The 13798-nt window shown below is 50.9% G+C and overlaps 1 protein-coding gene across 2 annotated transcripts in view; it reads right to left on the reverse strand.

The window, feature by feature from the left end:
- Positions 1 to 2102: 2102 nt before the first annotated feature.
- Positions 2103 to 13798, reverse strand: part of Elmod3 (ELMO domain containing 3) — a 35470-nt gene continuing 23774 nt past the window's right edge. For both annotated transcript variants that reach the window (XM_052719008.1, XM_052719007.1), the window contains exons 9-11: positions 5034 to 5110; positions 4655 to 4782; positions 2103 to 3015 (exon numbers count right to left, since the gene is read on the reverse strand). In XM_052719008.1, coding sequence (XP_052574968.1) covers positions 2813 to 3015; positions 4655 to 4782; positions 5034 to 5110 — 408 coding nt within the window. In that variant the 3' untranslated portion in view covers positions 2103 to 2812. The remainder of the gene's footprint in view (positions 3016 to 4654; positions 4783 to 5033; positions 5111 to 13798) is intronic.

Genomic DNA, 13798 nt, shown 5'->3' on the forward strand with positions numbered 1-13798 from the left:
ACCTACTCACTTGGGCTCATCCCCATTCTGGGGGTTGAGCAGAACACATGATAATTCCATGGCTTCCAGGAGCCCAGCACTGGCTCTGCATGGCCAGGACTCCCAGTGGAGCCGCTATCCAACCCCCACCATGCCCAGAACCCAATAGGGAGGTGGCACAGTGCCAGGCCTTGGCATTGCTTTCAGGCCAGGGTTTCGTTCAAGTCTCACATTCCCAGCCGGGAGAAGGCTGGGGCTGGGGCTGGGGCTAGATTTCTGTTCAAACCAGTATTTCCTCAGCTGCCCCAGTAAGCACCCAGGAGGCCGTTTTAAATGATTACACTCACCCAGCAACAGAATGTGCCACAGCCCTTGAGTAGGCCCCCTGTTCTCTCTTACTGCACTGGGTTTCGTGTTTGGCTCATCAGCCCAGGACCAGTGGTGTGTGTGTGTGTGTGTGTGTGTGTGTGTGTGTGAGGCCCTGCTTCTGATAACTGGTGTTCTCCCTGGTCACAGGCCTGGTTCTATTTCTTGTTAATGACACAGTATGGAATATTGAGGAGGGCAGAGAGCGTGTGCTGGGGAGAAGAGAGAACCTGAGCCAGGTACGGAGGTACAAGCCTGTAATCCTGACACACTTAGGAGGTAGAGGCAGGAGGATCATGAGTTTAGCCTTTGCTACATAGTGAGTTCAAGGTCAACCTAGGCTCTATGAGACCCTATCTCAAAACAAGCTAGAGAGCGTGAAGGAGCGTGTCACAAAGAGGCCCCCACCCTGAAGGCGTAGCAAGAGGGTGGTGTCTTGGTGAGCCTGGACCAGAGGCTGAGAGGCCTAGAGGCAGCCACCCCGAGCCACCCGTCCTGTGTCCTAAGGGTTATTGCGGCTTCTGAGCTGTGACACACTGATTCTTCTGTCCCACACAAAGCCAGAAAGTCTGACAAGTTCATCTTTTTGGTGTTGTGCCAAGAAGCAAAGGAAGGTGACTCCTCTGTGGACCCTCCCCTCAGTTTTCCCTGAGACTTCCACAGAGGAGCACATGCCAGGAGAGAGGAAGACACACCCAGTGATTCCGCCCGTTTTAGATTTATGGAGACTCCCTACCTCCAAGAAAAATGCAGCTCCCAGCTCTCAGAGGCCTCCTCTCTCCACCTCCACCCCACCAGAACAGATTCCTGAGTTATCCTGGAGCTGTGCACACCCTGGTCTGGATGAAGTGCCCCTCCCTGCTGGGGGTGCTGGCTCCCTTCCAGCCAGACCCTCCTAGGGCCCATGTGGCCTGACATGCTGGGATCCCGTGTTTCCAGTGGATGCTGCCGAGTCAGCCTTGCAGGCTCAGAGCAAGGGAAGCGGCCAGGAAGGAAGGAAGCACCCAGACTGACCTCTCCCAGCCCCGTAACCTCTGTGACCTGTCTGCGGGAGGAAGAGGTCTGGTAACAAACATTCTGAGACCCTGTAAATCCGACAGGGCCAACTGCAGGGCATATAGCACACTGGGAAGCCTCTGTTGGTGCCATCTCTGGGCCAGATTTGGAGTGGCCTGAAACACAAGCAGAGATGGGCAGCTTCTACAGCTTCACTTGCGGGAAGCCAGAGGCGCGCAGGGAGCCTTAGGTTTTAGGGTGTTAGGTGAGGGCTGGGGCGAGGGAGAACAGCCAGGCCCTGAAGCAAATGCAGGAACAGCCTGGGGTGGACACCACACTAGTCAACTCTAACAAGAGCCACGGTGCTCACTGGCTAGAGCTTGCCAGGCGTCTCCTGGCCTGGCTGGGCCAGATGGGTAAGGAGCTTGCCACAAAAGCCAGACAACTAATCTCCAGAACCTAAAGGTGGAGAAAGAGAACTTCACAAAGCTGTCTTCTGATGCCCACGTCATGTCGTGTGTGCCCCACATCCCATATCATACACACAAACAATAATAAATACGACGTCCCCGGGCCTGCAGGTGCAGCCAGGGGAACTGAGGCGGCAGGGAGCCCGGGCGCAGGAAGCCTCTCCATCGGGGGCTCTGAGGCGTCTGCAGCCCCACTTGCACCCTAGGCGCTAACCTGCCCAGCTCAATCTGGTGCCCAGACAACGGGGCGCAGGAAGGCCCTGAACTGTCTTGGAAGAAAACACTAGGGACTACAACAATTCCTTTATTCTAAAACTGCTGGTGGGTGAGCGAGTTCCCAGCGCCTCTCAGCCAGGCCAGATAACCAGTTAACCTGGTGCGTGGTCTCCCTAGGAGCCCCCAGCCTGTGGGCGGTGGGGATCGGGCGCCACGATAACTAGTCTAGCTAGCCGAGTGCCCATTTCCAGATCACAAATCATGGTGGGCAAGGAGCTAGGGGTAGGAGGAGAAAGGTGGAAATAAGTGTCCTGAAAATCGAGGTGGTTGAAGGAGAGGCCTGGCCATCAGTCAATCGCTTTTAACTGTGCTGTGCTGCCCCCTGCTGGCCGAAGGTATTGTTGCCTCTGCCTCTCCAATTCCAACCTCAGACTCTGCGGGCAGCTGCTGGGTTGTCAGCAGCTTCCAGAACTCTTCCTCTAGGTGCGGATGGGTAGACTGTTCAGACGCCGCTCTCCTACTTTGTGGTCTGTTTACTTCCACTGAGGTATTGGGAGCCTAACCTTGTGAACTGGAGCCCAGCGGGGAACGACAGAAAACTCTCCTTGCTTCAAAAGCGGCAAGGAGGTAAATTCTAGCTGCCTGAATGGGCTTCACTACGCCCACGTGGGAGCTTCCTAATCTCACCCGCAGAGGCAGGAAGGGCTTTGGTCCAGACACGGCTCTTGGGTTCTGAATGCTCCAGCGACCCGGCTGGCCTTTCTAGGAATGGTCCCCGGGGTGGGTCAGATCAAGCCTGCACTCTCCAGTGAGTGAGACTGCAGGTCACACACGCCTGTGAAGGTGAGATCCTTGGAGTGAGGCCCTTGTGATCCAGAGCACTTCGGTGCCCCCAACAAGGAGGCCTGTCCCTTTGACACCCGGGCTAGGTAGGCGTCCAGAGTCTTGAGCAGCCGTTTGGGGCTCTTCTTGGCCAATACTTCCAAGTCTGGAACAGAGGAGATTGGGAACTGAGGGCTGAGGGGACCTGGGGGACACAGGGCCTCAAGTCCAATGGCCCTGTGAACACGTCCAACCCTGTCCTTTAGAGACAGGAGTAAAACAGTCATCAAAGATGGCAAAACCTGACAGAGCCCAGGGACCGCTTCTTCCTTGTGACAGAGATCTCAACTCTGGAGAATCGAGCTAACTGCTAGACCTCACATGCTGTAGTTTAAAATTTTTTATTTTATTTTATATGTATGGAGTTTTACTTGAATGTATGTCTGTGTACCACGTGTGCTTGATGCCTGAGGAGGTCAGAAGAGGGCGCCAGATCCCCTGGATCTGGAGTTGTGAGCCCCATGTGGGTGCTGGGTTAGAGGCCAGTCCTGTGGAGGAGCATCCAGTGCTCTCTCTCAAGCGCTGAACCATCTCTCCAGCCCTAGCTTTCACGTTTTTTTGTTTTGTTCTGTTCCGTTTGAGACAGGTCTCCTGTAGACCTGGAACTTCTTATCTTCCTATCTCCACCTATAAAGTGCCGAGATTACAGGCTTGAACCACCACACAGCTTGTGCGGCTCCGGGAATTGAACCCAGGGCTCCCGCATGCCAGGCAGGAGCTTTAACAACAGCACCACATCCCAGCCCCAACTTTTACTGACTGTGTGTTTTCAAGACTTATTATTTTTCAAAATATGCATATAAGTCTGAGTGTGTATATGTGCACGTGAGTGTGCCTCAGAGGTCAGAGGAACGGTATCTCTCTGGAGCTGGAGTTACAGGCAGAGGTGAGCTGCCCAGTGTGGGTGCTGGGAACCAAGTGGGTTCTCTGCAAGAGCAGTAGGCCCTCTAACCACTGAGCCATTTTGTCCGTCCTGTTTTGTTGTTTGTTACTATGTAGCTCTGGCTTGCCTGAAACTCACATGCAGACCAGGCTGGCCTTGACCTCACAGAGAACTGCCTGTTGAGCTTTAAATTTTTGGTTCAGAAGATGTGGGTTGTTGTTGTTGTTGTTTGATGTGATGGTAAAGAACCACGAATGGTCAAGACTGTAATCCCAACACAGGGGAATGGAGCAGGAGGACTGTAGCCTGGCTAAAGAACCACGAATGGTCAAGACTGTAATCCCAACACAGGGGAATGGAGCAGGAGGACTGTAGCCTGGCTACAGTGTGAGACTATCTCAAAAATCTAAACAAAAATAACAACAACAACCAGTCATCAGACATATACGGCCGGCCCACCAAGCACACCGTAATCTTTTTTTTTTCTTCTTTGAGACAGGGTTTCTCTGAGTCTAGGACTACGGTCCCGGAACTCCCTCTGAAGAGCAGGCTGGACGCCTGTAATCTTTGCAGTCAGGAAGCAGAGGCAGATGGACTGCCATAAATTCAAGGCCATTCTGGTCTACGCAGCGAGTTCCAGGTCGGCCAGGGCCTTGTAGCGAGACCCTGCTCAGACACGCAAACAAGTAACAGGCAAGGGACAGAAGTGCATGGACAGACAGACGGGATGGGCATGGCGGCAGAGAAGGGAGAGACAGCAGGCCCCAGGGGTTCTGGGGGAGGGGAGGGGAGGAGAGGGGAGGAGAAGTGGGGGGTAGGAGAGTGGAGGGAAACGCAGTACTCCACAGGAGAAAGTGCGCACCTTTGAGGACAAAGCCCGAGTCTGAGATGGTCCTCTGCTGGGTCCTCCACTCCCTCGCCAGGTGAAGGAAAGTGGCCGCGTAGAAGCTGTTCACCACCGGGATGACCTTCTGCCGCCGGTTACATTCCCTGCAGGACAGAGGTGACCTGCTCAGCCAAACCTGACTCCGGTGCCCCCGCTTCCCAGCCGACCCAGTCAGGGTGACCCAGTCAGGGTGCCCCACCCCACCATTCCCCAAGCATTTGGTCAGGTTAGGGAGGCGAGGTGGCTGGTGCACGGGACATGTCCAGATCTGAGACCCAGCAGAGCTGTGGAGAATGAGGCATGGATGGGAATGGACCAGGCTCTGCTGGGTCACTCTGATCCGACAGGGACTCACCTGGAGAGACACTCTTCCCTCAGGGCCTGGATGGCAATGCGGGTGATGTTCACAGACATCACACAGAAAGGGAATTGCTGGAATGGAGGAACGAAGGTCAGTGGCAGCCGGCTCTGCCTTATGTGCTTCTTCTGCCGCATGTGGCTGGCAGGAGCGGCTGCCGCTGATACTGGCCCTGCTTTCCACCTTACATACCAAAATACTTAACGGTAACTTAAGGCCTGGAATCTAGGACTCCATACGAGGTTAGTCCAAACTAGAGCTGCATCCAACTCCCTCTTTTTTCATATTGGACCGGGTTTCACAGATCCCATGCTTGACGTAAACTCTCTTTGTAGCCAAGGTCGACCTTGAACTTTTTTTTTTTTTTTTTTGGTTTTTCGAGACAGGGTTTCTCTGTGTAGCTTTGCGCCTCTCCTGGAACTCACTTGGTAGCCCAGGCTGGCCTCGAACTCACAGAGATCCGCCTGGCTCTGCCTCCCGAGTGCTGGGATTAAAGGCGTGCGCCACCACCGCCCGGCTAATTACTTATTTAATGTGTATGATATGACTGTTTTGTCTGCATGTATGTCTGTGTACCATGTGTGTACCTAGTGCCTGAGGAGGCTAGAAGAGGGTGTTGGACCCCTGGAACTGGAATTACAGACGGTTGTGGGCTGCCATGTGGGTGATGGGAATTGAACCCGGGTCCTCTGGAAGAGCAGCCAGTACTCTTAACCGTGGAGCCATCTCTCCAACTCTTGCTCTTGAACTTCCATCCACCGGCCGAATACTGGGATTACAGTCATGTGCCACCATGCCCATTGTGTGGGGCTGGGGATCGAACCCAGGGCCTCGTGAAGGCTAAGCAAGCATTCGACCAACTCTACTACATCCCATCACTTTCGTGTTTTGACACAGGGTCTCACCATGCAGCTCTGGCTGTGTTGGCACCTGCGATGTAGACCAAGCTGGCCTCGAACTTGTGTTCCTCCTGGGCATCTTTTTGCATTTTCATTTGCATCCATGTCTTTCTTTTGGACTTGAATATTTTTGAATACCAAAGCAGGGTGATCCAAACATCTTTTGAGGCTCAGCTGGCCTCACTCCTGAAGATTCTGGGGTGTGACATGGGTACATCCCAGGTGATTCTGGAGTGAGGTGCTGACTGGGACCACTGGTGTGGACTCTTGGTCCAGCCCTACCGCTTCTGAATGCCTGCTCTGTGCATAATACTGGACTTCTCAGAACTGCACACACAGTGCTGAAGAGATGCCTCCTGGAAAGCTGGTCAATCACTGTCAGCATAGCTACAAGGTGATTCAATAAAGGAGACTGGCATGTCCCACTTCTCTCAGGGGACAGTGCTGTTTTTCGGGACAAAGTGCTAAAAGCCTTGGAATGCACGGAGGCTGGGGTCTCTCAGCATCTGGAGGTTTCAGTCAATTCTCTCTCTCTCTCTCTCTCTCTTTTTTTTTTTTTTTCAAAACAGGTTTCTCTGTGTAACCTTGGCTGTCCTGGATCTCACTCTATAGACCAGGCTGGCCTCGAACTCAGAGATCTGCCTCTGCCTCCTGAGTGCTGGGATTAAAGATGTATGCCACCACCACCCTGCTTGAGTCAATTCTCTTTTAGCAGGGGGCATGACAGGCACCTGAAACTTAAGCTCTCTCTTAAGTCTTTTCTTTTTTAAAAAATATTTTTAACTTTACGTGTATGGGCATGTTGCCTGTATGTATGTCTGTGTTCCACGTGTGCCTGGCAGGTCAAGAGAAGGCACCAATCTCCTGGGACTGGACCTATAGACTGCTGCAAGCGCCGTGTGGGTGCTGGGAACCAGCCCGGGTCCTCTGGAGGGGCAGCCAGTGCTCTTCACTGCTCAGTCACTGCTCTATCCCATAACAGGTTTTCTTGATTATACTCATTTACTTGTGTGTGGCAGGTGCACACGCAGTGGCCCGTGTGTCAAGGTCAGAGAACAATTTGTAGGAATCAGTTTTCTTTCAACTGTGTGGTTCCTGGGCAGCAAGGGCCTTTACCTGCTGAGCCATCTCCATGGCCCTCAGCCATCTTTTTAGGAGGAAACAGACATGGCTTCTGGTTCAACATGTCCCAGAGACTGCATCTGGAAAACTCCATGTTTTGGAGGTCAAACTTCACATGGTGGCGGGCAGTGGTGGCGCATGCCTTTAATCCCAGCACTCGGGAGGCAAAACCAGGCAGATCTCTGTGAGTTCAAGGCCAGCCTGGTCTACAGAATGAGATCCAGGACAGGCACCAAAACTACACAGAGAAACCCTGTCTCGAAACAAAACAAAACAAAACGAAACAAAACAAAACAAACAAACTTCACATTGTTACTTGTTTTGTGTTTTGAGACCAGGTCTTATTGTGTAGCCCAGCTGGCATCGAACTTTCACCCTGAAACACTGGGATTATAGTCAGGGGTGGAGGTATACACTTGCTAACAGCCGCCTGGGAGGCAGCGGAGGGTCACTGAAGCCTGGGAGGCATCAGGTGGCTCACAGCCACCTTAACTTTAGTGCCAGGGGATCTGAAGTCTCTAGCTCTGCAGGCACATGCACTCATATGCACACATAATTATATGCATTATTTTAAAAATAAATCTCATCTTAAAAAGTGGATGGGTGCAAATTGGAGGGTAAACAAGACATTTGTATAATTTCAAAGTATTTTTTGGTAAGATGGTTATTAATTGTAAGGGGAAATAGAAACCTTATTTAAATGGACATGGACCAGAGGACACCATCTTAACCAAAGCTAACACCACAGGAATAACACACAGAAGACTGTGTGTGTGCGCCTTGGTACCAGGCACCCAGGAAAGCACGTTACATACATGGAGCCACTGTGCCCCAAATGCAAACTTTCAGCTGAATTTAAAAAAAGGAGAGACAAACCTAAACTGAGGGATAGTCTACAAAAGAACTGAGCACGGGTCCTTTAATGTGTCAAGGTCGTGAAAGACAAAGACTCCTACGGGCTGGAGGAGACAAGGAGACGAGACAAGATGCAATGATCCACGTGCAAAAGAGCGACAGCAGAAAATGAAGGAGACCAGAGCAAAGGTCTCCAGATGTGCACCGGGCAGTCACTGTTTGCAATAACAGGCAGAGGGAAGATGGCTGGGAAGTGGAATGAACGGCATATGCTGCTCTCTCTGGTGTCCTTTGGCAAGTTTTCTATAACTGTAAAATTGAAGGGACACTAGCCCCCTAGAGCATGTGGCTCTGGCAGGCCTTGCCCTTCTCCCCCATTCCCTCTGCCTCGCTTATCATTAGATTACGTTCCTGAAACTAGCCACCAAGGTCTAGTCCCTTATTTGGCCACTTCCTCCTCCTGAGGCTGACTACCAAAGTCCAGCAATCGAAAGTCCCCTTTGGTTCACTTAATTAACGTGATCAATCAAAATTAAACACGTCATCCTAACACTGGGTTTCCCCCTTTACCTTCATAAACGGCCATTTTCCTATGGGCCACATCTGTCTCCTTTCTATCCAGAGACAGTTCTTTGTCCCTCAGGGACAAATACCCCTGCCCCTTTTCCTGTCCCCTTCTCCCTCATCCCCATCTCCTTCCCCACCCCATCCTAGCCCATTCTAACACAGACCTCCCCTTCTTCTCATTACACCTGCAAGGTCACTGGCTGCCGCTTTCTGCCTGAGTCGGAAAGCGGCCACTTCAACTTTTCGTCCCCACTTAATAAAGGCTCTCTCTGTGAAAACAGGTGTTTGGGTGTGGTTTGTGCCTAATTCGGGGTCTGGAAGGGAGCCCCCACTGTGTGGGAGTGCCCTTCAAAAATCACTACAAAATAAGACGTTAAAGTGCATTGGTCAGGAAGCAGAAGCAGGAGGATCAGGAATTCACGGCTAGTGCTGGCTACAGAGTGAGTTTGAGGCCAGTCTCTCTACCAGAAAGCCTATAATGGAGCTGGTGAGATGTCTCAGCCGGTTCGCCGCCAAACCCAAAGACCGGAATTGATCCCCAGGACCCACATGGCAAGAGGAGAGAACGAACTCCCACAAGATGTCCTTTTTCGTGTGCTTGTGCATGCACACAAGCATGTACACACACACACACTACTGTTCTCACATTGGTTCTCAGCACCCACATGAGGAGGCTCACAATCGCATTCTCCGTCATGGGACCATGAGCCCTATTCTGGCCTCCACAGGCACCTGCACTCATGTGAACATACCTACACACAGACACACATGTATACAAAGAATTTAAAATAAGATAAGGGGCTAGAGAGACGGCTCGTGGTCGAGACTGGTGGATGCTCTTCCAGAACACACGAGTGTGACTCCCAGCACCCACATGGTGGCTCACAACCTCTGTAACTACATTTCCAGGGGAGCTGATGCCCTCTTCTGGCCTCCTTGGGCACATAGACATACATACAGGCAAACATCCATACACATAAAAATAAAAATAACGTAATTTTTAAAAAGTGCATTGATCCAAGCCAATGATGATCCAAGTCAATCTGGCCCCATGATAGGGTGGAGGCAGGGTCCCAACCACCTGCCCTTCCCTTCATTCTAAACTTGGCTCTTTGTTCTGTGTGGTGGTTCACTTTTAGGAGTCTTTATTTAACTTTTCACAATTACACACACACACACACACACACACACACACACACACACACACACACACAGTACTTTGATCACATCCCCTCAATACCCTACCTTACCCCATTCTCTCTAACAAGCCCCTTCCTACTTCCACGTCTTTTCTTGTATCCACTGCATTTAATTAGGAGTGCTGTGTGAGCAGAGGTGAGGAGAGTTGATATTTATTCTTGACTGTCAACTTGACAGGGTCTAGACTCCCCAGAGACAAGCCTCTGGGCAGGTCGGTGAAGGATTCTCTCTAGTTAACCGAGGTGGGAAAGCCACCCTAAATACTGGTGTTGGGCTGGTGTCCTGGACTGATTAAAAGCAGCCGAGCAGCAGCATTCCCTGTTTTCTGTTTGTGACTGTGGATGCCATGTGACTGCCCATCTGGGTCACTTATGCCCTCCCTCCCTTCAGCTGCTTTTGGGAAGTAGTCTGTCTAGCAACAGAAAGGTAAACTAATACACCTCCACTTATTATCCTGTAAATACCAGGGCCAGTCTCATTTGGTTCTGTTTGTGTGTTTTGCCTTTTTGAAATGGGGTCTCATGTAGCCCAGGCTGGCCTGGAACGTACTCTGTAACGGAGGGTGACCTTGAACTATCGATTTTCCTGCCTCCCGCCACTTGATGGATGCCTGATCTCACCTAGCTTCATTTGTTCTTTGCACCTTTTCATGTGGTTGCCGGAACCCCTTTGCCAGACTCCAGGGCCGTGACTGGCTTCCTGCACTCCACCCCCAAACAAGCTCTGTGTAACCCTGGGTCTGTGCCTATCTTTTACCTTTCCCCTACTTCCCAAATGTTCCACTGTGCAACTGGCACAGCTGTCGTACTGTGATGTGTGATGTGCATAGCACGATGATAAGCATCTAATTACAGCAAATGTTCCCGTGAATAAATCAATACTCGCTCTATTTGTGGACCTGGCGCTCTGCTGGGGACACAGTCTCCAGGCAGCACCAGGAAGCACCGATGGCCATTTCCTATCCCTGGGGGCCGGAGTATGTGTGTATGTGGAAGGGTGGTGCAGCCCGCTTTTAAATCATCCTCCCCATTTTCCCTACTGCCTTCTAAGTCATCATTAGCTGAGGATGGCACTGACTTGTGACTGTCCTGACTACCTCCGGAGTGCTGGAGTTCCAGGTGTGCACCACAAAGCCTGCTTTGTGCCGACGACTGAACACAAGGCCCGTGGATACTAAGCAGGCACTCTACCAACGAAGCCACCTTCCCAGCCCCTGTCCCACTTTTGAGACAGGGTTCTACTGTGTCACCCTGGCTGACCTGGAACTTTCTATGTAGACCAGGCTGGCCTTGAACTCACAACAGATCCATCTGCCTCTGACTCCTAGAGTACTGGGATTAAAGGTGTGAGCTACCATACTCACGTAAAAAAAAAAAAATTTTTTTTATTCCTTTCTTCTTAAACAGGGTGTCTTGGAATCCAGGCTGGCCTTGAACTTGCTATGAAGCTTAGGATGACCTTGATTTTACAGGTGTGCCCTAACACGCCAGGTCCTGGGGACCTGTAATACGTATTATATTGGTAAATTGTCATGTGCTGTTTGTGCATGTTGAGAGTTGACTCTTGAGGACAAGAGTCCCCCTTGTCTCAGACTCAAGCCTATATATCTCAAGTGTCCTCTGAGATTCCTTGTCCTGGGGGCAGGCTGATGTCCCAGCCCTGTGGGGGGTTGTGGGGGGGGGGAGGAGAGCAGCCAACAGCTGAGGGCATTAAAGACATTGCACCTCTGAGACCAGCTAGAAGGCAAACCATTTCCAACATGGGTTTACTATTGTTTAGCCCATGGCATTCAACTGCCTGCAGCGGACTAAGAAGCTGGAAGCTCCTCCATGGAGACCACCCTGCTTTGCCCAGAACGCTCTCAGTCAGGCACTTCAGCACAAGTGTTTGAGCAGGGTCTCCCCCATCGTTTCTGCTGGATGTGGTAACTGCCTGATTTGATGAGAATTCTTATCTGTTACTTGATATTTATTCTTTTTTTTAAAATTATTTATTTGTTTGTTTGTTTACTTATATGAGTGCACTGTCTGCAGAATAGGGCATCAGATCCCACTATAGATGGTTGTGAGTCACCATGTGGTGCTAGGAATTGAACTTGGGACCTCTGGAAGATCAGTCAGTTCTCTTAATGCTATGTCATCTCTCCAGTCTGATAGTTATTTTTTTACTTTTGCTTACTATATTGTTAAAAAACTCACTCATACAAAACGGAAAATATGGCTGTCATACGCCGTCATCTGGGTAGAACAGAACTGAACCCAGGGCTCTGTGTACCCCAGGCAAGCACTCTACCAACTGAGCTGCATCCCCAGGCTCTAACTTTGATTTTTTTCTACGTTATTAGATAATATTTCCCACTTACAACTTTTCTGTACACTTGAAATTTCATGAAAATAACCACTTGTCATGGATGGGGGCTGACACCTGTAATCCTAGCCCTTGGAATGCTGAAGCAGGAGGATCACTATGTATTTAAGGACAATCTGGGCTACACAGTGAGTTCCAGGACAGCCCGGACAACAGAGTGAAATGCTGACTCAAAAACTAAGAACATGGCGCACGCCTTTAATACCAGCACTCGGGAGGCAGAGCCAGGTGGATCTCTGTGAGTTCGAGGCCAGCCTGGTCTCCAAAGCGAGTACCAGGAAAGGCGCAAAGCTACACAGAGAAACCCCTGTCTCGAAAAACCAAAAAAAAAAAAAACAAAAACAAAAACTAAGAACAAAACAGAACAAAATAAGGGGCTGGAGAAGTGGCTAGTGGTTAAGGCACTGGTTGCTCTCGAAGGTTCCCAGCACCCATGTCAGGCAGCTCACAACCTCCTGTAACTCCAGCTCCTGGGGATCCAGCACCCTCTTCGAGGCCTCCACGGGCACTGCACACATGTGCGCATACACACACACACACACACACACACACACACACACAAATACACATAAATAAAAATAAAATCTTAAATGCAAAAAAGCAAACTAAAAAACAAGAACACACACACACACACACACACACACACACACACTCACCCTTCTTGGCTTCTCTTTGCCACGAAATCCTCTGAAAACTGAGTCTACATTTACCGTCTCAAATTCATTCCTCCCACTCTACTCCCTTTTAACTTAATCCAAGCCAAGGCTCTTTGTCTCTAATATCCTCTGAAATCGTCCTGTTTTCGTTCCCAGTGACAGCCCTGGCAATCCTTAGGTCTTACCAGCCAGCACCATCTGACCCCAGGCCAAGGCCAACGCTGCATCCTGACTTCCCGGGTGCTCTGTCTCCTGGGATCCTACTCACGTAACGTTGGAAGCGCTGTCACTCAGTCCCAGGGCATCTCACTCCACCTCCATGACTGAAAGCATGGCCTCTACCACTGACGAATTTTCAGAATCGCTTGCAGGGCTTCTTACAACACAGGCTTCTGGGAACCACAGAGGGTCTGGGAGGGGTACTGGAATGGCTGCCTTCCCCCCATCATCGCCCTTCTCCTCCCTCTCCTTCATTCCCTCCCCTCCTCTCTCTCTCTCTCCTTTCTTTCTAGCTAGCTAGCCCAGGCTTGCCTTGAACTTGATATGTAGCCCAGGCTATGTGCAACTCACTACAGGTATTTATTTTATGGTAGTGCTGGGGGACTGAGCCTGCACCCTGATCCTGCTAGGTAAGTGCTCTTTCATAGCTACATTTCCAACCCCTGGAAGTCGCAACATGGGGCCTTGAACTGGTGCCTCAGGCTCTTGAGTGCTGGGATTACTGTTGTGTGTCACCACACGGAGCTCAGAATGTGCACTTGTTCTTATTTATTTTTTTATGTGTGTGGTGTTTGCATGTATGTCTGTGCACCCAATGCATGCCTGGTGCTTGAGGAGGGCAGGAGAGTGTCAGATCCCCTAGAACTGGAGTGACAGACCATTGTGAACCACCATATGGGTGCTGGGAATCAAACCCGGGTTTTCTAAAGAGCAGTCAGTGTTCCTCTGTGTAGCCCTGGCTGTTCTGGAACAATTCTGTAGACCAGGCTGTCCTCAGACTCAGCGAACCCCTGCCTCTGCCTCCCCTGTGTTGGGCTTAAGGCCTGTTGCCACCACCACCCCGCGCATTCAGTGTTCTTAACCACTGAGCCGACTT

The sequence above is a fragment of the Peromyscus californicus genome, unplaced genomic scaffold, assembly GCF_007827085.1.
Source record: "Peromyscus californicus insignis strain IS unplaced genomic scaffold, ASM782708v3 Scaffold_6__1_contigs__length_162567912, whole genome shotgun sequence".
Classification (NCBI taxonomy): domain Eukaryota; kingdom Metazoa; phylum Chordata; class Mammalia; order Rodentia; family Cricetidae; genus Peromyscus; species Peromyscus californicus.